Source organism: Trichechus manatus, unplaced genomic scaffold, assembly GCF_000243295.1.
Source record: "Trichechus manatus latirostris isolate Lorelei unplaced genomic scaffold, TriManLat1.0 scaffold00033, whole genome shotgun sequence".
Classification (NCBI taxonomy): Eukaryota; Metazoa; Chordata; class Mammalia; order Sirenia; family Trichechidae; genus Trichechus; species Trichechus manatus.
This window is the reverse complement of record NW_004443969.1, coordinates 8,498,840-8,520,359: the sequence shown is the minus strand read 5'-3', so window position 1 is coordinate 8,520,359 and position 21,520 is coordinate 8,498,840. Positions and strand designations below refer to the sequence as shown.

Genomic DNA, 21,520 nt, shown 5'->3' with positions numbered 1-21,520 from the left:
TTCTAAGGAGCGGCTGGTGAATTTGAACTGTAGGTTAGCAGCTGAGATCAGTGGTTAAGAGCTATGGCTGCTAACCAAAAGGTCAGCAGTTCGAATCCCTAGCCCCTTGATAAACCACTATGGGATCCCAATCTTGAGTGAGGTCGTAGTCTCTCTTGAATTTCTTTGTATTTCACCATGAATACTTTTTCTAGGTAATGTGTTCCCTACGTTTCTTTTACAGAAATGCTTACCATATTTTGTCTGGGACCCACCATTAGCACCTGATGTGGCCATGTGGTGGAATAAATTAGTGTGTGGATAATGTGTCTGGGCCCGTGATTGGCCACCAGCCACTTGCCAGGTGCTGCAGTATCATACTGCCATTGACAGACAAGAGAACTGAAATTCGAGATTAAGTAAGCCTCCCCAGTAAGTGCTGGAGTCCAGGTATGAGCAAAGGTTTGCCTCCCACCACGCTGCCTCCTCATCAGCCAAGCCCTCACTAAGCGGTGAGCTCCCTGGGTGGGCACACACCCAAGAGAGGGTTGCCAAAGCCTCGGCAGGCTCTTCCCAAGACAGCCTGGAGGAGGGCACCCAATGCCCAGCTCCCTGGGGCCTAGATGGGGTAAGCACAGACTCTGCCTCTGGAAATTTAGGAAGGAAGGCTTTACAAAGAGAGAGACTGAATGGGGCCAGAAAAGCTTCAGGTGTGGGGTGAAAAAGTGAGTGGTCAGCCCCCCGAATTTGGGGCCTCAAAGGACTTGAATTGGCTGCCTCCGTCTCCCAACTTTCACTTTCTCAGAGCCTGTCAGCATCTGGGACCATGCTGATACGTGGTTCCTTAATCATGCTCATGTTATTTTCTGTGGGTGCCATCTCCATGATCGGGCTGTGAGTCCCTCAGCAGAGGGAGCTTTAATGTGGGAGGTTTTGTCCCCTTGTGGCCCTCATTGCATAACCTCACACATGGCAAAAACCAAAAACCAAACCCTATGATTCCGACTCATAGCAACCCTGTAGGACAGAGAAGAATTGCGCCATAAGGATTCCAAGGAGCAGCTGATGGATTCCAACTGCCGACATTTTGGTTAGCCGCTGTAGCTCTTAACCACTGCGCCACCACCTGGGATTTACAAAGAGACTGACAGTCTGAGGATGTGAAACTTCAGTGTGGTGATTCTTTGAAAAAACTTTTGAGTTTGAAATAATTTCATTTACAGAAGAGCTGCAAAAATAGCACAGAGAGTTCCCAAATACCCTTCACCCAGCTTCTCCTAATACTAACACCTCAGATAACCACAGGACATTCATCAAAACTATGAGATTAACATTGATACAACAGTTTTCCCACTGCTGTCCTTTTCCATTCCAGGACCCAGTCCAGGGTACCATGCTGCATTGAAGTGCCATGTCTCCTGAGTCTCCAGACTGTGAAAGTTTCTTAGTCACTCCTTGTTTCTCATGACCTGGACATACGTGAGGAGTAGTGGCTGGGTGTTTTGTAGACTATCTCTCAGTTTGGGTTTATCTGATATTTTTTCATGATTAAACAGAGGTTATGGATTTGGGGGTAGAATACTGCAGAGGCGAGGTGCCTTTCTCATCACATCCCATCAGGGAGCATGTGAGAGCAGTGTAACTTATTAATGGTGACGTTGACCTTGATCATTTGGGTGAGGGGGTGCCTGCTGGCATCTATACTGCCAAGTTACTCTTTCCATACTCTTTTTGTTAGATGCAGAGTCTTGAAGTCTGCCCCACACTCAAGAGGAAAGGAGTTAAGCTCTGCCTCCTGGAAGAAGGAGGAGCATAGAATTTGTGGACATCCGTTAAAATCACCACAGACATTAATCAATATTTGGAGGAGGATAGGTTGAGGTTCTGCAGATAACCTGTTTCTAGTGAGGTGACTTTTCAGATGACTTGGTTCAGGTTTGAACACAGGGAAACAGGCTGTCTTAGTTACCTAGTGCTGCTACAACAGAAATACCACAAGTGAGTGGCTTTAATAAACAGAAGTTTATTTTCTCACAGTTTTTTGTTGTTGCTAGTTGCCATGGAGTTGATTTCAACTTATAGCAACTACATGTGACAGAGTGGAACTGCCGCATAGGGTTTTCTTGGTGGTAATCTTTACAGAAGCAGATTGCCAGGTCTTTCTCCCACAGAGCTGCTGGTGAATTCAAACTGCTAACCTTTTGGTTAGCAGCCAAGCGCTTAACCTTTGCACCAGCCGCACTCCTTTCTAGGAGGCTGGAAGTCTGAATGCAGGGCTCCGGCTCTAGGGCAAGGCTTTCTCTCTGCCAGCTTCTGTTCCTCAGTTCCTTGGCCATCTTCATGGGGTGTGTATCTTCCCCTCCGTTTGTGCTTTCTTCTCTGTGCCTAATCTACTTTTTTTTTTTTTAATTGCAAAGGCGATTGGTTTACAACACATCCTACACTGATATGGTCTCATTAACATAACAAAGTCCTATTCCCAAATGGGATTCCATCCACAGATATAGAGGTTTAGGATTTATAACACATATTTTTTGGGGGGCTGTAATTCAATCTATAACACAGGCTGTCTTGCTCTCCCCAGTTTTCCATCACTAGGTTAGTGAATTTGAATGATAAAATGCTAATCTTGTCTCTTTGCATAGACATGGTGCCTTGTTAGAGTTCTGCTGGTAGTTGCATTTTAATACTGGAGAATGTAAAGGCTGTGTCTCATGGGAGCGCTAAGCGGAAGAATAGCTTCCTCAAGTTTAGAGTCTTGGGCCCTAGTGCGTGCAGGTAGGGGGCCTGCTTTTGCATAAGTGACTCACTTACTCTCTTGCAAAGTAAGGTAACAATTTATAGGGAGTGTTAAGATAACGTCAATAGCGGACTATATTTTTAGATTTTTTTTTTCCCACCTTGAAAGTTATGTTTGAACTCCCCATTGCCTTGTGTGAATTTAAGGAAAAAATATGGTTGTAAGTAGCTCTGGCCATAATTTACCCCATGGCAAATTCACCTGGCTCTGTGTTGAAGGTTCTTCGGCCAGTGGTGTACTTCTGTGTTCCAAAATTCTCAGTCCACTGCTTTGTGAATTATCTGTGGGAAACTGCAGAGAAGACACTTTGCTCTTAGCATTCTGACCAACTCTGTTATTGATGGTTGATTGCCAATCATTTTAGCAAAAGAGTGGGAAGTTGAATCTCCTACAGGAAAAGAAATACATATAAATCTGCATTATCTATTTCTTACCTTTTCTGATTGTCAGTGGCACAAGTAACTTAGGTATGAAAGCATGCAGTACACCCCCACCTGGTGGCAGCACGCCCAACTTATTATTTGTAGTTGGAGCAAAGCTGGTCTTTAAGGAGAATGGTTTGCAGGTGATTTGCTCTAGCAGGAGGTAAATTTTTGAAATCTGGAACTTTCTCTTTCAGGACGATTTCCTGTTCACTGTCTCCATTTTAAGTGGGATCCTTTGCAGCATCCTGGCCGTGTTGAAGTTTATGCTGGGGAAGGTTCTGACGAGCAGAGCGCTCATAACTGACGGTGAGTAAGACCAGCATGTCTGATCTCTGGGGGCTGGGCTTGCAGTGAAGGGAGATGCTATTTGGGTCATTTTTAGTTGCTTGTCTTACAGGAGAAGTATTTTGGAATCCCATTTCTCATCACCCTTCTCCCCCACGCTGTTTAATGAGCCTCAGGGTTCTCACATCAGGCATATGTCTTAGTCCCTGGGAATTTAACTCTTCATGGATCACCTCCAGCCTGACCTTCTAATGGGGAGGCTTGGGATCTCCAGTCTCTAAATCACAAAGCACAAAGGGCTTCCTGGAGTCTGGGATTTTATGTGCATTGCTCTGAATAAAAGGTAAATGTCTTTTCTGGATTCTGTAAAAGTTTTCTTTATGACTTCTCTGTGCTTGTTTCCCCTTCAGCCAATAAGATGCTTACCTGGGTGATCAAGCTGCAGTTAGCAGAGTGCCTTAGCTAGGAAAACGATCCCTGAGTTCCCCTCTGCTTAAAACCCAAATTGGCTCAAAATGTCCCTTTGTGTCCCTTTGGGTCAGCAAGAGCTTCCTACCTGGACCTTTGGGATGAGAGAGAGCTGGCTATTGGAAAGTAGGAAAAGCATTTCAGGTCTCAAACTAGCATCAACATATAAACAAGAAATTTGACAAATAGTACTGCCTGGCCTTCATTCTTGAGCACATGCAGTTCCCAGGCAGCCCGGTGTGAAGTGGTGAGCCCCTGTGTCCTGGGGTGGGAGGTCAAAGGCTAAAAGCTTATGGGGTGGTGGGTATAGCTGCACAAAATGGGCAGAAAGAGTTGAATTTATCTTTCTTAAGAAAGGAAACATGTTCCCCTCCCCTCCCAAATGGTCAAGGTTCTCTCTTATGTAACATATGTGGATGTAGACATGGGTGGGTGGTTGTTGTGTTACATTGTGGAAAGGGAGGATGGCAGTGTAGAGGGCTCTCACTCACCCAAGTAATGGAGCTTGGTGACTGTGTGGGCTCCATCTGATGTGGTGTCCTGCTGTGTATGGAGCCTGCACTTTTTATACAGCAGACCGGTGGGCAGGAAGTGAAAGTGATGTTGCTACCTGGGGCTAATCTCGGGTCCAAGAATCCACAGAGGTAGGGAGAACTGTTGGCAGATATGCTGGCAGCACTAGGGGGAGGGGGCCTGCAGTCCCCTGATGGGTGGGCTGGCTGTCCTTGCCCAGGAATCAATTGTCCCTGAGCCAACCACCCTCTTCCTGCTCTCCACTCTTGAGTCTACAGCACTTTCTCTCAGGAAGACATGAGGAGAGCCTCCAGCTTTTTAACCTCTGCTACACTGAGAATAAAAAAAACAGTGGCCGTCTAGTTGATTCCAACTCATGGCAACACCATGGGAATGAAGTCCCTTGGTGGTGTAAACAGTTAACACACTTGGCTGCTCACCGAAAGGTTGGTGGTTTGAGTCCACTTGAAGGCACCTTAGAAGAAAGGCCTGGAGGAAAATCAGCCATTGAATCCCCTGTGGAGCACTGATCTACTCTGACACACATGGGGTCGCTAGGAGTTGGAGTCAACCCAACAGCAACTGTTTTTTTTTTTTTAACCCTGGGAATAGCATCACCTGTGTGTGTATATGGGTGGGGGTGCTTTGAACAGGCCTGAAGAAGCTGAGTATGCCATCTGACATCCTGACTGCAGAACCAGGCTATCCCAGATGCCAGTCAGTTGACCACTGCAGGCCGGCCGCATCAGATTCGCTTGGGGTGTTTGTTAAAAACAGACTCCTGTGCCTCACCCCTGAGGATTGTGATTCCGGGGGTTTGAGGTAGGGTTCAGGAAGTAATATTTTAAACCAACACCATAGTCCATATGGTGCACACTGTGGTCTGGGCACTGATATGCCCGGCAATGCTGCCTCCACGCCCACCCTAAGGGGCCCAGATACAGCGTCATGCCGGTGAGGGCAGGCCCTGTAGTCTCCAGTGCTCATACATGCCATTGCAACCAGCAGCTCCCAGAACTCTCCCTCAAGTGCCCACTGTAGACATCTGGTGTTTACTTCTGCCCTTGCAGGATGCCTTCTTTCTGGACGGGTATGCCTTCTTTCTGGATGAGTATGCCCCCTTCTTGGGCTGAGGAGCTCCTCTCCCAGTTCCAAGGTGGGAGGTTAATTCACAACACGCTTCTGATTTCAGCGGCTTCACATTTTCATCCTTTTAGTTGACTGTAGTCGAGAGGAAAGAAGCGACCCTCCTCCTAGGCAGGAGGCCCTGCCTTCCGCCTGCCCATGGACAGTGGGGCAAGACCACCATCTTCTCAGAACTATGGGCCCTCTGCCCTGGCTAGCAGTTCTCACCTAATGTTATAGATATTCCAGGTACTAATTTTCTATTTGTGAGGCATTGGTGGTTCAGTGGTAAAATCTCCCCTTCCATTCGGGAGACATAGGTTTGATTCTCAGCCAATGCACCTAATGCATAGCCACCATCCATCAGTAGAGGCCTGTGTATTGCTATGATGCTGAACTGGGTTCTACAGAGCTGACACTAGGAAGAAAGGCCTGGCTATCTTCATCTAAAAAATCAGCCAGTGAGAACCCTGTGGATCACAATGGTCCTGGGGTCCCCATGAGTTGGGGGCTGACTCAACAGCAGCTAACAAAAACAATAAATTTCTATTTGGGCTTCACTTTTCTTCTAACTTCCCTTCATTTTATAGTTCTTATTGAGGAGAATCCTATGGTGAATATGCTTTTTCCTAATGGAGTAACTTCTGACTTTGTAATTTTTGCACACAAAACCATCCTCACACGTAAGCAATATTCCTATTTATTCTTGAACCAGAGAGCAGTCATTACAAAGAGAAGTAGATGATTTAAGTCAAAATGGTTCCACAAACTGGGCAAAAAATGAGAGAGAGTTGCCACAGGCAGAGGAAATCCTGTGGCAGGAAAGCCCAGGGCATTGAGGTCCCTAGTGTATGTGGAGGTTGGGAGTGAGGAAGGGGGGAGGCGGGGAAGGGAAGCCCAGCAGTGAACAGGGGCCAGATCTTGCAGGACTTTGGGTCAATGTTAGGAGTTTGGATGTTTTGCTAAATATAGCGGGCAACCATTTAAACAGATGGGGTAGGATGATCGACGCTTTCTAAAGAGCTCTCTTGCTGTCAAAGGTGAAGAACAGATTGGAAGGAGGTGAGAGCTGAAGCATGGGGAGGCCTCTGCAGAGCTGAGGACATGATGGTGGTTTGGACAAAGGTGGGGGCAGAGAGGGTGGAGGGAAGTGGTGGGATTTGAGGAAATGTAGGCAATATTTATAAAGTGGTCAGGCTTGGGATGAATTGGCCATGAGTGTTGTGTGTTTGTGTGTGTTGCTGGGGGTGTGGGGGCATCAGGTTGAGAATTGGTGTGTGTGTGAGTGAGTGTGAGGGGAAGAGAGAGAGAGAGAGAAATCTGCGGCAGTAATTACAGCCTCCTACTAATTGTATTGTCTGGGATCTGGGTTTCCTCAGTCATTGATTAGCAGAATTAGGGAACAATCTGTAATTACCTCCTCTGTACTTCCCTCACTTTTGGAGGCTGCCGCGGTGGGGGTGGGGGTCCCACATGACCTTGTCATCAGGGATGGGGGTTCTCCCAGGGAGTGGTTCCGGAGTGCGTCCCTTGTGGCCTCTAAGGTGGGGATGCATCTGGGGGCTGGGGCTGGAGAGGAGGCGCTGAGCCAGGCATTTCCTCTCCAAGGAAGCAAATTCAGCAAACTGCTTCTCCTGCAGGCAGGGAGGAGGGTCTTATCTGTTAGCCAGCGGGGTGTCTGGTTCACCAGCTGAAGCTGTGTGTAAACTGGGTCAGGCTGACTCCCCTGGATCCTTTGCAGTTGGGTGTGTCCTTACAGCAGGAAGCAGATCTCCTGGGAAAGGGGGTCAGCAGGGGGTGGATAATGGAGACTGTGGGTAATCCCAGACTGCCTCACTTTATGCAGCACAGTAAATCTTGTCTAATTTTTAAAAATTTTTTATTGTGCTTTAGGTGAAGGTTTACAGAGCTAATTAGTTTCCTATTCAAAAGTTAATACACAAATTGTTTCGTGACACTGGTTGCAATCCCCCCATGTGTCAGCACTCTCCCCATTACCACCCTGAGTTCCCTATTTCCATTTGTCTGTTTTTCCTGACCCTTCCTGCCTTCTCGTCTTTGCTTTTGGACAGATGTTGCCCTTTTGGTCTGATGGAGATGATTGCTCTAAGGAGCCTTTCCTCATGGGTGTTACTGTTTTATAGGCCTGTCTATTATTTGGCTGAAAGGTGATCTCCAGGAATGGCTTCAGTTCCAAGTTAGAAGCATGTATAAGGGTAACAGCATTTATTCTTTAGAACAGTCATGGGCCTGGGTTGGGGTGGGGTGGGACCCTGGAAGTGAGCGGTGGATATAGGACCCGGTGTGCTGCCTTTGGTAAGACTGGGTCCGGTGAGTGAGGGCTGCGAGCTGAGGGTTCTTCACGTGGAATAGCCGATGCTGGGAAGTCTCTAAACTTCTGAAGGGCAGCAGGGCAGACACAGAATTGTTTCCCCAGTCTAGGTATGCTCATTCACACGGGCTGAAGCTGAGGTGAGTCAGGCTCTGTCATGACAAGAGGCAAGACAAGCTGAGCAGGCAAAAGGCCCTCCTGGAAGATGCAGGTGAATGGGGTGGACCATCACGGATTCCGCAGCTGTGCATCATTTGGGGAGCGTTATTCAGGGTGGAGGGACCACCGGCTGAGCTGCCCTTGGCACCTGATGGTCTTTCTTCCCGTCAGGCGCAGGCAGAGTGGGGTGATTTGGTGGAGCTGAGTGAACATCTAGTGGCCGTCTAGGGTAACCTCATGCTCTCTGCATCCTTTCCAGGTTTCACCAGGCTTCTCTGAGGGCTCTAAGAGCCCACTTGTGCCATAGCAAAGATGGAGAAGGGGGAGTGGAGGGTTCACATCTGCCCTGGGTTGGCAGTTAGCTACTCTCCAACTCTTTCCTCAAACCAGTTACCAGTTCTGTGAAGTTGACTCTGACTCATGGCAACCCCATGTGTATCAGACTGGAACAGTACTCCATAGGGTTTTCAATGGCTGATTTTTTGGAAGATCTCCAGGCCTTTCTTCCAAAGTGCCTCTGGGTGAACTTGAATCTCCAATGTTTTGGTTAGCAGCCGAGTGTGTTAACTGTTTGCACCACCCAGGGACTCCTTCCCTTTCCTCTAGCCACCCCCCAAAACAAAACTCTCCTAACTTTGAGAGTATCTGAGAGGTAAACTGTAGCCCAGGTGGCCTGTGACAGTGCTTTTGGTGTCCTTATGAGAAAAGATGTGGGCTGCAGAGATTTTGTTTTTTTTTTTTTTGGAAGAGGACTGGTCTAATACCACCTGTTAAAAAGAACAGGAAGATTCAAGGGACAGCCGGAAACAAGAGGGTAAACTCCTGCCAATGGTAATGGGAGAGGAAAAGTATATTCTCCATGTGTCTGAAGACCGGAGGAAAATATAGCTTCCATTCCTCAGAGTGGGCTCCCGCCCCCTTACTTAGGGAGGATGGAGGCAGAATCAAGGGACTGGTCTGCAGAAGCCACAACTCAAGGACAGGGATGGGGAGGGGGAGGTAGTTACAGTGTCCCAGCAGGCAAAAGGCTGGGAAGGATGTGGCGGACACAAGGCTTTCAAGTGTAGTGATAAAAGGCTGCAGCTGGGTGACTGTGCTCACAAAATATATAGGGACAAGAGAGTCTTGCTACATGAACTGCATGGAAACAGAAAGGCTGCTGGGCCCATTTCTTCCTTGTCCAGGGGCAAGGGTCTAGGAGGAGCCACAGAAGCAAGCCCCACAGTCCTGTGGTGGGCCCTGCACCACCCTTGCCCAGAACACCTGAGCAGGGGTAGCTGGGGCAGCCTCAGGGTGGGAGCCTGCCTGGCCCTCACCTCCACAGGAGAGGAGAAGATGCAGAGATTTGCTCTCAGGACCGGGAGTTGGTGGGCGCATCTCAGATGAAGCTGAATAACTCCTCCAGCCCCTGCCAGCCAGCTCTCCCCAGGACACCTACAGAAAGCCCTTTGTCAGGCTGTTCTGCAGAGGAAGAGTGGACAGAGGCCCTGAGGTGAGGGCAGAGTGGGCTGTTGGAGGCGGCCAGTGTGGCTGAAGCCCAGTGAACAAGAAGAGAGCGGTGGGTGTGGGAGGACACAATTCAATTCATAACAGGCTTCTAGATTTCTGATCTTGGCAGCTGGGCAATGGTGGCACCCTTTACAGAGAAGGTGGCTAGAGGGTGAAGCTTTTGGGAGGCAGTAATTGAGATTTCAGCTTTGAACATGTTAAGTATGAGATGCTTACATGAGTGGGTCTGCAGCTTAAGGGAAAGGTCAGGAAAAAGAAATGTGAGAGACATTGGCCTATGGGATTCGAGGTGATAACCTAGGGGGATAATGTAGATAGAAAAGAGGTCAGAAGACTGAGCTGGGCACTCAGGCTGAGAGGAGGAGGAGGATCTAGCAAAGCAGCTGAGAAGGATGCTAGAGAGGACATAGTAAAACCAGGAGAGTGCAGTCAGGGAAGACTGGAGGAAGAAGAGCTCCCAGAAGGAGGGAGTAAGGCAAGGACAAGGAATTAACCATTGCATATGGCAACCTGGAGTCATTCATGGATGGCCTCAGTAAGGGTGGGGAAGAGGTTACCTGATTGGAATGGGTTGGAGAGAAAATGGGAGGTATGAGTGTGGAGGCGTCTTAGGTAGACAATTCTTGAAGGAGTTTTGTGAAGGGTAGTAGAAAATAGAGAAGTCTCTGGGTGGTGCAAGTGGTTATCATGCTCGGCTGCTAAACCGAAAGGTTGGTGGTTTGAGTCTACCCAGAGGTGCCTTGTAAGAAAGACCTGGAGATCTATTTCTGAAAAATCAACCACTGAAAACTCTGTGGAACACAGTCTACTCTGACACACATGGATCACTGTGAGTTGGAATTGACTCAATGGCAACTAGTAACAGAGAATAGGGGTGTTGATGGTAATATATGGTTTGTATCTCAGTGGGAATGATCAGGGAGAGAGGGAGAATAATTGCAAGAATAAAGTCCTTTGAGGTGAACAGGTATGGAGAAGTTAGTCTTACACTGGAACAGAGATACCTAGAGAAGTAGCTGAACTGTTGAAGCAGCAGCTACAGGGGGTGGTGGGTTTGGTGTTTGGAGGATGAGATCATTCTTGTCCAAACATTGTTGCTCTAAGAAGTCCAAGGCATCAGCCTTGGAGTCGGGGGAGGGATGTCGGAGATTTGAGGAGAGAAAGGGTGTGATGCAATAGTCAATCAGTGTTACAGGCCAGTCCCCAAGGTGTCCTTGCAGGCCCCAGGTTCGTCTTGTTCCCAAGATTGTTGGGGAGCAACCCACTGAGCCCCACACCTTGGGCCATCTGGGAAGGGCTCTTACCCAGGCTTTGCTGAAATCATCCCTGTCCCCAAATTTTTCCTCTCCCCTGCTCTTCTCTCACCTAGGTGGACAGCCCTGAATTTAAGGCTGTTTGATCTCAATTCTCCTGCTTGTAACTGGAGTTAGGGTTTTTGAATTCAGCAAAAGCATGGCACTATTATGCAGGTGGAGTTTCCCCAGGAACAAACCAGGGTCTGTTGTTGGAGAAGCTTCTGGCAGTAGATGATGGCTCAGCTGGGCCCTGCCCGGACCAGCTATCAGGCCTGGGGGGACCACCAGAGCTTCTTTGGGGTCAGCATGACTCTAAGGTAGGCAAGGAGCCTTGTGGCTCACAGCACAGGGAGACCTAGAAGCTATCCTAAGCCATTCTCTTATATGTGGCCTTTGCAAACTCAGGTAAAAATGGAACTGTGATCTCTAAGTTGTGAGACCCAAAGGAGGTGACATGCAAAAAGAGATGGTGACCAAAATCTGTTAGCGCCATCTCTGTTTTTACTGCCATTTCTTCACCCATGTAGCTAATTCTAAACTTTGCATTTCTCTTCCTGGAGAGAGAGCGAAAATCGTTAGGTTACTTAGAGGAGACTATGTAAGGAAAAACAACCACCACCCACCTGTCAGTTCATCAGACTCTGGTGGTGTGCATGTTGCTATGATGCTGGAAACTATGCCACTGGTATTTCAAACACTAGCAGGGTCACTTATGGTGGACAGGTTTCAGTGGAGCTTCCAGACTAAGACTAGGAAGGGAGACCTGGTGATCTACTTCCAAAAATTAGCCAACAAAAACCCTATGGATCACAATAGCATATTGTATAATATAGTGCAGGAAGATGAGCCCCCTACCTTGGAAGGCACTACACAATAGCTGCAAGAATGAACTCAAACATGCCAACAATCATGAAGATGGCCCAGGACAGGGAAGCATTTCGTTACGTTGTACATGAGGTCTCCATGAGTTGGAGTTGACTTGGCAGCAACCAACAAAAATAACTTGGAAGGAAAGAATATGAGTTTAGGTAGAATCCCAGTTTCTCAATCTGTGTAACCTGCATCAAGTTATTTAACCTCACTATACTCAGCTTGGAGCCCTGGTGGCACAGTGGTTAAGAGTTCGGCTGCTAACCAAAAGGTCAGCAGTTCGAATCCAGCAGCTGCTTCTTGGAAACCCTATGGGGCAGTTCTACTCTGTCCTACAGGGTTGCTATGAGTTGGAATAGACTCAATGGCAACAGGTTTGGTTTTTTTTTTTTTTTCCTTAATACTCAACTTAGTTTTCTCATCAGTAAAATGGGGATAATAATCTGACTTCATAGGATTGAGAAGAGTTATATGCCATAACACATATTCAACACACAGCTCGGTACTTGGCCCAGTAGACATGCAACAGATTTGAGTCAACAAGTATTTGAATGCCTACTGTGTGCCAGGCACTGTCCTGGGGACTGCAAATTCAACAGAAAGCAAAACCCCTGCCCCTCCTGAGGCTTACATTCTAGTGGGCGTGGAAGGAAGACAAGCAATAACCACACACATACTAGTGACATCATCATAATTGCTGGGAAGAAAATACAGCAAGGTGGAGAGAGGCATTGGTGGTGGTTCAGTGGTAGAATTCTTGCCTTCCATGCAGGAGACCCAGGTTTGATTCCTGGCCAATGCACCTCATGTGCAGCCACCACCCATCTGTCAGTGGATGCTTGTGTGTTGCTATAATGCTGAACGGGTTTCGGTGGAGCTTCCAGACTAAGACAGACTAGGAGGAAAGACCTGGTGATTTACTTCTGAAAATTAGCCAGTGACCCCCAACCTATCATGGGATGGCTCAGGAATGGGTAGCGTTTCGCTCTGTTGTACATGGGGTCACTATGAGTCAGGGGCTGACTTGAGGGCCGCTAACAACAACAACAAGGGGTGGAGACTGGCATTGGGGTGAGGGCTCTGTCCAGGGAAGTCTCTGGTGACATTTGAGCCAAGGCTTGACAAGTCACATAGGCGTCTGAGGTAGTGGCTGTCATCTGTGAGAGCTTCTAGGCAGTGTGGAGGTCCGCCTGGCATTTTGGTCATTCTCTTGGTGTCTTAACAAAGTTGGCTTGGCTCTGAGCTCCAGCCTCTCTTTGCTTCTTTTGCAGGGTTTAATTCCCTTGTGGGCGGTGTGATGGGCTTCTCCATTCTCCTGAGTGCAGAAGTGTTTAAGCATAACACGGCTGTCTGGTACCTGGACGGCAGCATAGGTGTGCTCATCGGCCTCACCATATTTGCCTACGGGGTCAAGTGAGTGTCTCCTTCCAGGTCTGCATTTCCCAACCCAACCCCTTCTCCCACCAGAAACGACACAGCAGAATGCTGAAAGTCACATCTCATACCCGTGACCTCCTGATCCGAATGCCGAGTGATGGCCAGTGACTGGAAGACCCGAGCAGGGATCATAGAGACAGAAAGTAGATTAGTGGTTGCCAGGGGCTGCGGCGGGGAGGAGTAGGCATGTTGGGGAATGGAGAGTGACTGCTATTGGGTCCTGGGTTTCTTTCTGAGGTGATAAAAATGTTCTGAAATTAGATAGTGGTGATGGTTCCACAACCTTGTGACTATACTAAATACCACTGAATTGTACACTTTAAAAGGGTGGATTTTATGGTATGTGAATTATATCTTAAAAAAAAAGTTCCTCTCTGCTTCCCCAAGCCCTCCAGAACAAGGGCCGTGGAGGGCCAGGTATTGAGGTGACCATGTCTGTTTTCCTCTCTGCAGACTCCTCATCGACATGGTGCCAAGGATGAGGCAGACCCGCCACTACGAGATGTTTGAGTGAAGGTGGCTGCGGGGCCAAGCTGGCTGCCCCATCAGCATGAAGAACGTCAAGACCACAAGAGGTTTCCACAGAGGCCGATGGTGCCAACATTTAACGGAACATCCAGTTTCTTTTTTTGGAAGTTTTCTTTCATAAAGTTTGTCCTCCTGGGACGAGGTCTGCCCAGCACATCGGTCTGCACTGCCCCCTCCCCCTCACCCCCCACACCACTGCCCCATCAAATGTAGCAGGACAATGTGCAGGGAGGGGAGACACGCTCTCCCACTCTCCAGCTGTAACTGACATTTTCTATTTTCTGGAGTAAAAATGTTCTTGCCAGTGGGGTAAGATCTCAGCGTGGCAGAAAGTTCTTCTGTGGTGCTCTAAGCCTGAAATGGATAGCAACTGACCAGACCCACACCCTCTGGACTCTAGGTGGTCCCTGCCAGCTCCTAATTCCAAAGTCTCAGCTCCTGGCAGATTTTAAGGGAAGACTGCACCCTCTTGTCTCCCCGCCCCTTAACAGACCCAGAACATCAGTGTATCACTTCCTAATTTCTATCGCTGTATTTCATTAGTTCTATGCTGTTTTACTAATCCTAAATCTAAACAGATTTGTTCAAAAGGAGACCATTCTATTTTCAAAGTACTTAGTGATCGATATATGAGCTTTGCATGGACGAGCCAAGCACACGACCCCTTCTTGAACATTCAGAAGTTGAACATAAATGTAAATACAGGATCCATTTTTTGAGAGCTGTGAAACTACAGATGATTTGTAATAATAATAATCTTTATCCATATATGCATATATCTATATGCTGTGTGAAGTGGTAATGGTACATTACAGTCTGTTAGAGATGGCTGCTTACTCTGTAAAGAACAAGACATGCTCCGTGTATGTAACGTTAGATATAGAGTCCGTAAAAATGTCCCCCCAACATGCAAAGTTCTGTACCTCTGGGACTGTTGCTTCTCCAGGCAGCAGTGTCTGACCAATAAAGACTTGACCTGTTTTGTATGGTATGGGGAGGTAATCTGTGTGGGTTGTCACCATGCGGCACCAGCATGCAGGAACTCTGGCATGGACAGGTTTCCCAGGTGGCTGAATGACTCCCTTTGAGGAGGGTGTGGGAGGGGGTGATTGTGACTGGGGCAGGTCTGAGTGAGGACCTTGAAGGGCTTTTTGACTCAGTCAGGCAACTGCCAGGTGCTTGGGTAGGGAGGAGAGTGGATGTGTGTTCACTTGGTGGTGCTGGAATCTCCTGGAGGGAGGTGGTCCTTGGTGGCTATTCCCCAGCCCTCCCTGCCCCGTCTCCCATCGGGCTGTTTCAGGCTGGTGAAGGGAGGGATGTTTGTTCTATGGGGCCACTGAACCTTGGTTTGCTCTGATGCTTTCACTGTGGTTTCCCCAAGGGCATTTTGAGTGTTGGATGGGATTTTAATGTTCCGTGAACAAAGGATCGAGTGGCCCAGCAAGTAGATATGCTCCTTTTCTGCAGCATTTCTCACTGAATTTAATATGCATTGTGAAAGCTCGCGGAGGGACAATGTAGCATTCCCCCAGCTGAAGCGCTCCATTTTTCCTTGGCACATTTTTTGGGATCTGTGTTCTCTAAACACTTATGGGAACTGTGTGGTGTCTTCTTCATTCCAGGCAGTAGCCAGGTCTGACGACTTCAGGGTTGCCCCCTACTGCAGAGGGCCAAACCATGCAGCCACACCACCACCTGCAGACAAGCCCGTCAACGTGGCCGCTAACTTGACCTTCCTCATGTTTCCAGGGCATTTGCGTAACTAAGTGCTCATGGACTCCGGGAGTCCCCAGGTGTTGCAAATGGTTAACATGCTCGGCTATAAATCAAACAGTTGGAGGTTTGAGTCCACCCAGAAGTACCTTGGAAGAAAGGCCTGGCAACCTACTTCCAAGAAAATCAGCCATTGAAAACCCCATGGAGCACAGTTCTATTTTGACACATGGGGTCGCCGTAACAGCAACCGGTGACGTGGACCACAGAACCCTTGTTCAAAAGTTAATCTTTTGTGGGGGGAGAAACATATTCAAGGTCTGGCCCTCAGACACTTTTTAGGGCTATTTTGCTAGCCCATCTTAAAAGATTTTTATATGTCTGTTGTGGTATACAGTTACCTTAAAAAAAAAAAAAGCACTAGCTTCCAGTTTCAAATTCAGCTCCCTGGTAGGTAAACACAGGGCAGAGAGCGCGCTCTGAATGCTGGTAGATGTGACATAAGGGAAATACGCAATAGTAAAACCTCTCCCCCTCCACTCACTTTCAACAGTGTGTTTGCAAAATGTGAATGGGTCAGTGGAATCCAGCGTGGGGCTGCAGCTGGACAGCCGCTGCTTGTTCTTCATGGGACCCTGTGCCCACTCACCCCCCCAAAAAATCACTTCCACCTGTCACACAAGAAAAGTTTATTGAAAAATAAAGTTCTCCCTATTTTCTCTACAACAGTGGAAAACAAAGCAGTGCTCTCTATGCCAGTACAGTACGTTTGGACAGCGACACCTTATTTGCAGAATCCTGCACTACATAACCCCAGAGGTGAACAGTAGAACATGGTTGCACCCAGTTGTTTGAAGACAGATGAGAACTGCCATGAGCTGCAAGGCGTCAGGGCTGTGACAGCAACTACAGAGGGGAGCCCCCATCTCCTTTGGCATCGATTGTGACACTGCTGTCTCATTAGTACTTGGGTGGGAAAGTGAGAAAAACACGTCCCAAGTTTGCTCTATCTCTGCTTTGGAGAAGATGACAGACTGTGCAGGTTCCCGGCCTGCTGTCCCTTTGCCCTCCAGCACCCCAAATTCTCTGAGTGCCCACCCCTCATCTTCAGACACGAGCACTGCCACTGTACAAACACACAGTTCCCCTTTTGTTGCTATCTCCCTTTGCTGCGCTTCACCAGCTACAGTGGTGGGGTAGGGGGAGGAGATGGTATTAAGACTTCACAGATTCTGGGATAAAGGAAGTGGTGCTCTGAAGGTCAAGTCCAACATACATCCCTAGACCTACACAACTGTATTCAGCAAAAGAGAATCCAAAGGAATTTGAAGATGACACTGGATTCCAGAAATTTCCCTCATAGTCTACAACTAAAATCATTATCCAGAGTCATACAGATAGGATAGGAGATAACACTTTAAATTTGCCAAGGGAATAAGAAGCCAAGCCCCAACAAAACAAAAAGGTAACTGATAATTAGGTGATTTGGGAAAACCTTGTTAAACCATGGGCAGTCTCTTTGGGAGCTGTCCTGAGCAGGCCAGGAGACCCCACCACCGCCCAAGTGGTCATGTGTGGACTTGGCGTCTCCAGCCTGGCCGAGCTGGACTGGGACACAGGTAGGCCTCTTCCGGGACTAGGGCCATGGAACTGAACTTTAATTTGATGGAAACATGGGAGAGGTAACCTGCCTGGGAATTTGAACCTTTGGACAGGAGGGGCCACCCTAGCCAGCAGGGGGCAAAGGGACTTTCTGGGAAATGAGCAAGTTCCATTGGTCATTCCTCCTTAAATAACAAAACCTCCATTACTGCATTTCAGAGGACTATGATTAAGGGATTCAATCTGTCAGACAACTCATTTTAATTTCTGGATCAAAACATTCCTCAAAGAAAATCCCTTGAATGGCCCAGAAGACATGATTGAGGACGGTGACGTCCAGGTATGTGGCCGAAGGTCACCTTTACCCTTTGCATCTCCAGTTTTTAAGCCCTTGCAGCTTTGCTTCATTTGGGGCTGAATCATGGCATATTTTCAAATCACTCAGTGAATTCCGGGATACAGAAAAACTTCAGCTAGCAGGGTAGGTACAGAACTTGGACATTCTAGACGAAAGTCCTACAACATTTAATCCACTTGGAATAACATTTTCATGTAGGTATGACTTTTGAATCAACAGATAGGGAGTGAGGTCAGCTCTTTACTTCTCAAATCTCATGAAATGCTAATAGTAACAACAATATTTAACATTTACTACGGTTTACTATGCGCCAGGCACTGTGCTAAACGTGACTCCTCACAAAAACCCTAAGCGCTAAGAAAGCTAGGGTAATTTTTTTTTCTGCATCCAACTATACAGCTAGTGTGGCCGTTTGCTAGAAAGAGTTGGTTTTCCACTTTTTGTGGAAGCCAATAAGAATGAAAGGAACTCGTTCTCAGCTTTAGGAAATTCCCACCTTCCTAAATGAACAGGAATCTATTTTTGTTCATCCATCTACTCAAATGAAGATGCTCAGCAGCCTCATAAGGATGGAGGGGATTAAAGAGAAGCCAATATGGAAATCAAAATATTTTAAATAAATAAAACAATCCAGGCTTGGGACAGTAACACATACAACAGAGCCTGTCGTTAACAAAATAGACTTTTTCTTTAAATCAAGAATTTCTGGGAATGGGGGAAAGGGGGAGTCTCCCAATTATATACACAATCTAGGTAAACCACCTCAGAGAAATGGGGTGGCCTGCCTTGGTCTGGTCCAAAAAGTACACACCCACCTATAAACACACAGCTTCAGTCCAACCTGAGGCATTTATGCCTTCACTACCAGTGAGCCATGTCCTTTTGGGGCTCTACTCCCAAAGGCAAGAAACTAATCATTCCCCTTCATTAAACCCTGCATTCACTAAGGAAACACAGATGAGGGGGCACAGTCATCGCCCTTCATGATGCCAGCCAGCTGAAGTGTTTCTGGGCTAGCGCTTCTGATGAGCTCAGTGGGGCTGTGCTCCCCTTGAATGCACTCTGAGAGGGTTGGTATTTGCCCTGGCCACACTCAGCAAAGCCTGGGCAGCAGGGAGGACAGCCCCATCAGCACATTTACAGGCAGTCATCCCCAGACAGACCCAACCATCTGGCCCAGCAGACCTGGAGGGCACAGGCTGGTCTGGCAGAATTGGAGGTGTCTGCATGTGCTTGGGTGCTGTGGCCTAGTGGGGACGGGGGGCATTTCTGGCATATAGCCTGGGCATCTGCAGTGAACCCAGAACATGCCTTATCTCTTAAGCTGGAGTCGGCTATAGTCCTTTAAACAGCACCCAGATTCAGAAAGTTAGCCTCAAAGAAAACTGAAAAGGCACATCAGAGAAACAATAAATATCACCAAAGAGACAGACTTTAACATTTCTAAACACATGGCATACGCAAAAAGAGCAAGTTATAAGTGGTGACAAAAACTCAATCTAAGTAAAAATGTAAAGAGCTTTTCCATTTGTATATGTGCAAATCAAATTGCATACACGCAAGAAATGAGGTGTTTACTGGCATTAAAAGAAGCATGTTTCTCCACTTTACCTTTCAAAGGAAAGCTTCCTCTCTTTTAATAAATTAGATAAATGCTTTTCCTCAAAATTTTTTAAGAACTTAAGCTCACCATGGGGAAAAAAATATCCAAATTTCACTTAAGGAAAAAAAAAAAAAAAACCCATACAAAAACTTAAAAGACCGGGAAAGATATGCTTATAGCTTAGGAAAACATTGATTCTGCTACAGACTTCTCTCCTCATGGAAGTGTCATCAGTTACAGATCGGTTTAGGATTCTATTAAGGTCGCGGACCAAATCATTGCAGGCTCCCAGCTCACACTGTCAGAGGCCCTTTGTTCTGCACAGGCAGGAGTCCTGTCTTCCACACCAAGCAGAGGAACACCCCTCCCCCATTTCACAGGGCACACTGACTAAACCTAGCCAAGCCTGAGGAGGCCCCAGAACCAGGATTCATTCCAGTATCACAACTCTATTGATAATGCCCTCAACAACTGGAGTGTGGGTTGGTTTGCCCCAAGAGCAGCAGTCCTAGCCAGATCTCTGGCTTATCCAGCACCAGGGTTGGAGGAAGGAAGAGGATTCTCTTACTGGGGAAGGTACTATGCGGGGCTGCCCGACCCTCCTCCTCGCTTGGAGAAGAATGGGACAGCTGAGGGGTTATCAAGATGGCCTGGAGGACCCTGAGCTCAGGAACAGCCCACCAACAATTCAGGCAGCTTCTAAAACATACGGCAGGGACACTCTGTTTTCACAGTACTTTGCTTTCCAGCTTCCTTCCTTTCTTTAATCCCTGTGCTTGTTTACATAGCTCTGGCGCAATGGTTAAGTGATACGGCTGCTAACCAAAAGGTTGGCAGTTCGAATCCACCAGCTGCTCCTTGGAAACCCTACAGGGCAGTTCTACTCTGTCCTATAAGGTCGCTATGGGTCAGAATCCACTCGCCAACATCGGGCTGCTAAAAGATGGGTTAACCCAGCGAAGCCTGGGAAATCAGGCTTGGCCCACAGGCTCCCCCTGCTGGTCGCATGCCAGCACTGACATCCTCAGTTTTTGAAGCTCCAAGAAAGGTCCAGGAGAGGGCGGTACCGGCCTGGAAACTACAGGTTTGGGAGCACTCAAGCCGAAAATTCCCACACCCAGAGCCCAGCCAAGAGACCCATTCACAGGGAAAAGCTGTTCCTAACAGCAAGGATGCCAACTGTTTCTCCTTCTCATTGCTGGGTCCGGGCAAAGGCTGTTCTCGGTTCTTGAAGGGCCTCTGCATCTGCTCAGGGCAGAAGCCACCCATCAACCCTCTCTTGGCAGATGTCCGCACAGGCCACCTAAGGATAGAGGAGACCCCCTTCCCCATTCTCTAGGATTGGAGGTGCAATTCAGATGGGGTCTGGCTGTGCATTTGGTGTGATTTACCTACTGGGGAAGAAAGGCAGAAATGGGGAAGCAGGCAGAATCCCAACTTCCCAGACTTAAAGGCTCCATACTCCCCGCTGGTCCCCATGAAGCAGAGTCCTTCCTTCCTTCACTCCCGAGAACCCCTGGAGGGACCTGGGTCTGAGCAGGCAAGGCACTCAAAACCTGCAGCGAGGATGGGTGGGTCACACTGACGGCTCATGACGGGACATTCACCAAGAGCAAGGAGAGGGCTCGCTCTCACCACGTGGAGATGTCAGGGCTTCATGGGAAACTCAGACTAGTACACAGTGCTGGGGGAGGGGGCCTTTCCCAAAGGCAGAGCGCGGGGACGCCAGGTATTGGAAGGCGGAGTCCAGTGTGTCTAGTAGGCCAATCTGCCACTGGCTCCGGCCTCATCCACGCTGCTGCTCATACCCCTCAGAACACTGCGCCTGGAGTGAAAGCTTTGTCACACTCCCACCCCTGCCAGCCACTCCCACACCCACAGGTGAGCGTCCAGGGCACAATTCATCCGCATTTGCTAAAGAAACTGCCCCTGCCCGCCAATGAACGCCAACTTTCCAGAGAGCCGCACTCCCTGGCCTGTGGCGATGCCAGACATCAGAGGAAGGCCAACACTGCCCACTTGTCTGGACCCTGCTGAGGGGGCCGACTCCTGTGGGAATCCCAGCTCCCAGACGACCCTCTGAAGGGCCTGGAGAGGAAGACCTCCAAGGCAGCCAGCAACAATCTGAGTCCCTCCTTTATACCTCCGCCTTCTGGTGGCATTTGAGGAGTGCGGATTTAGCAAAAACTAACTAGCAAGCGTAAATCCCCAAAGCCCGCATTTCCTTTCTGAAGGGATTCTAACCAGTAATTCTGGCTGGGGTAGGGTTGCTGGGCCCGGCCGGGAGGGAAACCCGGAGGGGAGCGGCCAGGCATTCCCATGTCCTATCCCTGGCTGGGCTCTCTGGGCAACAAGCAGGATCAGGTGTACCCACAATGCCCTGGAGTGCTTGGCTTTGTTTTAAAAGCAAGATTTCCTTTTGTTCTGCCGCCATTCGCTTTGAGGAGCTAGGTTCCTAGAGGCGCGCATGCCGCCAGCCTCACAGCTCACTCGGTCCCTTCTTTCTCCTCCACACCCCG

The 21,520-nt window shown here is 48.3% G+C and overlaps 1 protein-coding gene across 1 annotated transcript in view; it reads left to right on the top strand.

Moving 5' to 3' along the window:
• The window catches only part of TMEM163 (transmembrane protein 163), a 301,653-nt gene extending 287,885 nt beyond the window's left edge, over positions 1-13,768 (top strand). Inside the window, exons 6-8 of the mRNA XM_012555188.2 lie at positions 3,399-3,510; positions 13,032-13,173; positions 13,651-13,768. Of these exons, the coding sequence (XP_012410642.1) occupies positions 3,399-3,510; positions 13,032-13,173; positions 13,651-13,711 (315 nt within the window). The 3' untranslated portion in view covers positions 13,712-13,768. The remainder of the gene's footprint in view (positions 1-3,398; positions 3,511-13,031; positions 13,174-13,650) is intronic.
• The last annotated feature ends 7,752 nt before the right edge of the window (positions 13,769-21,520 follow it).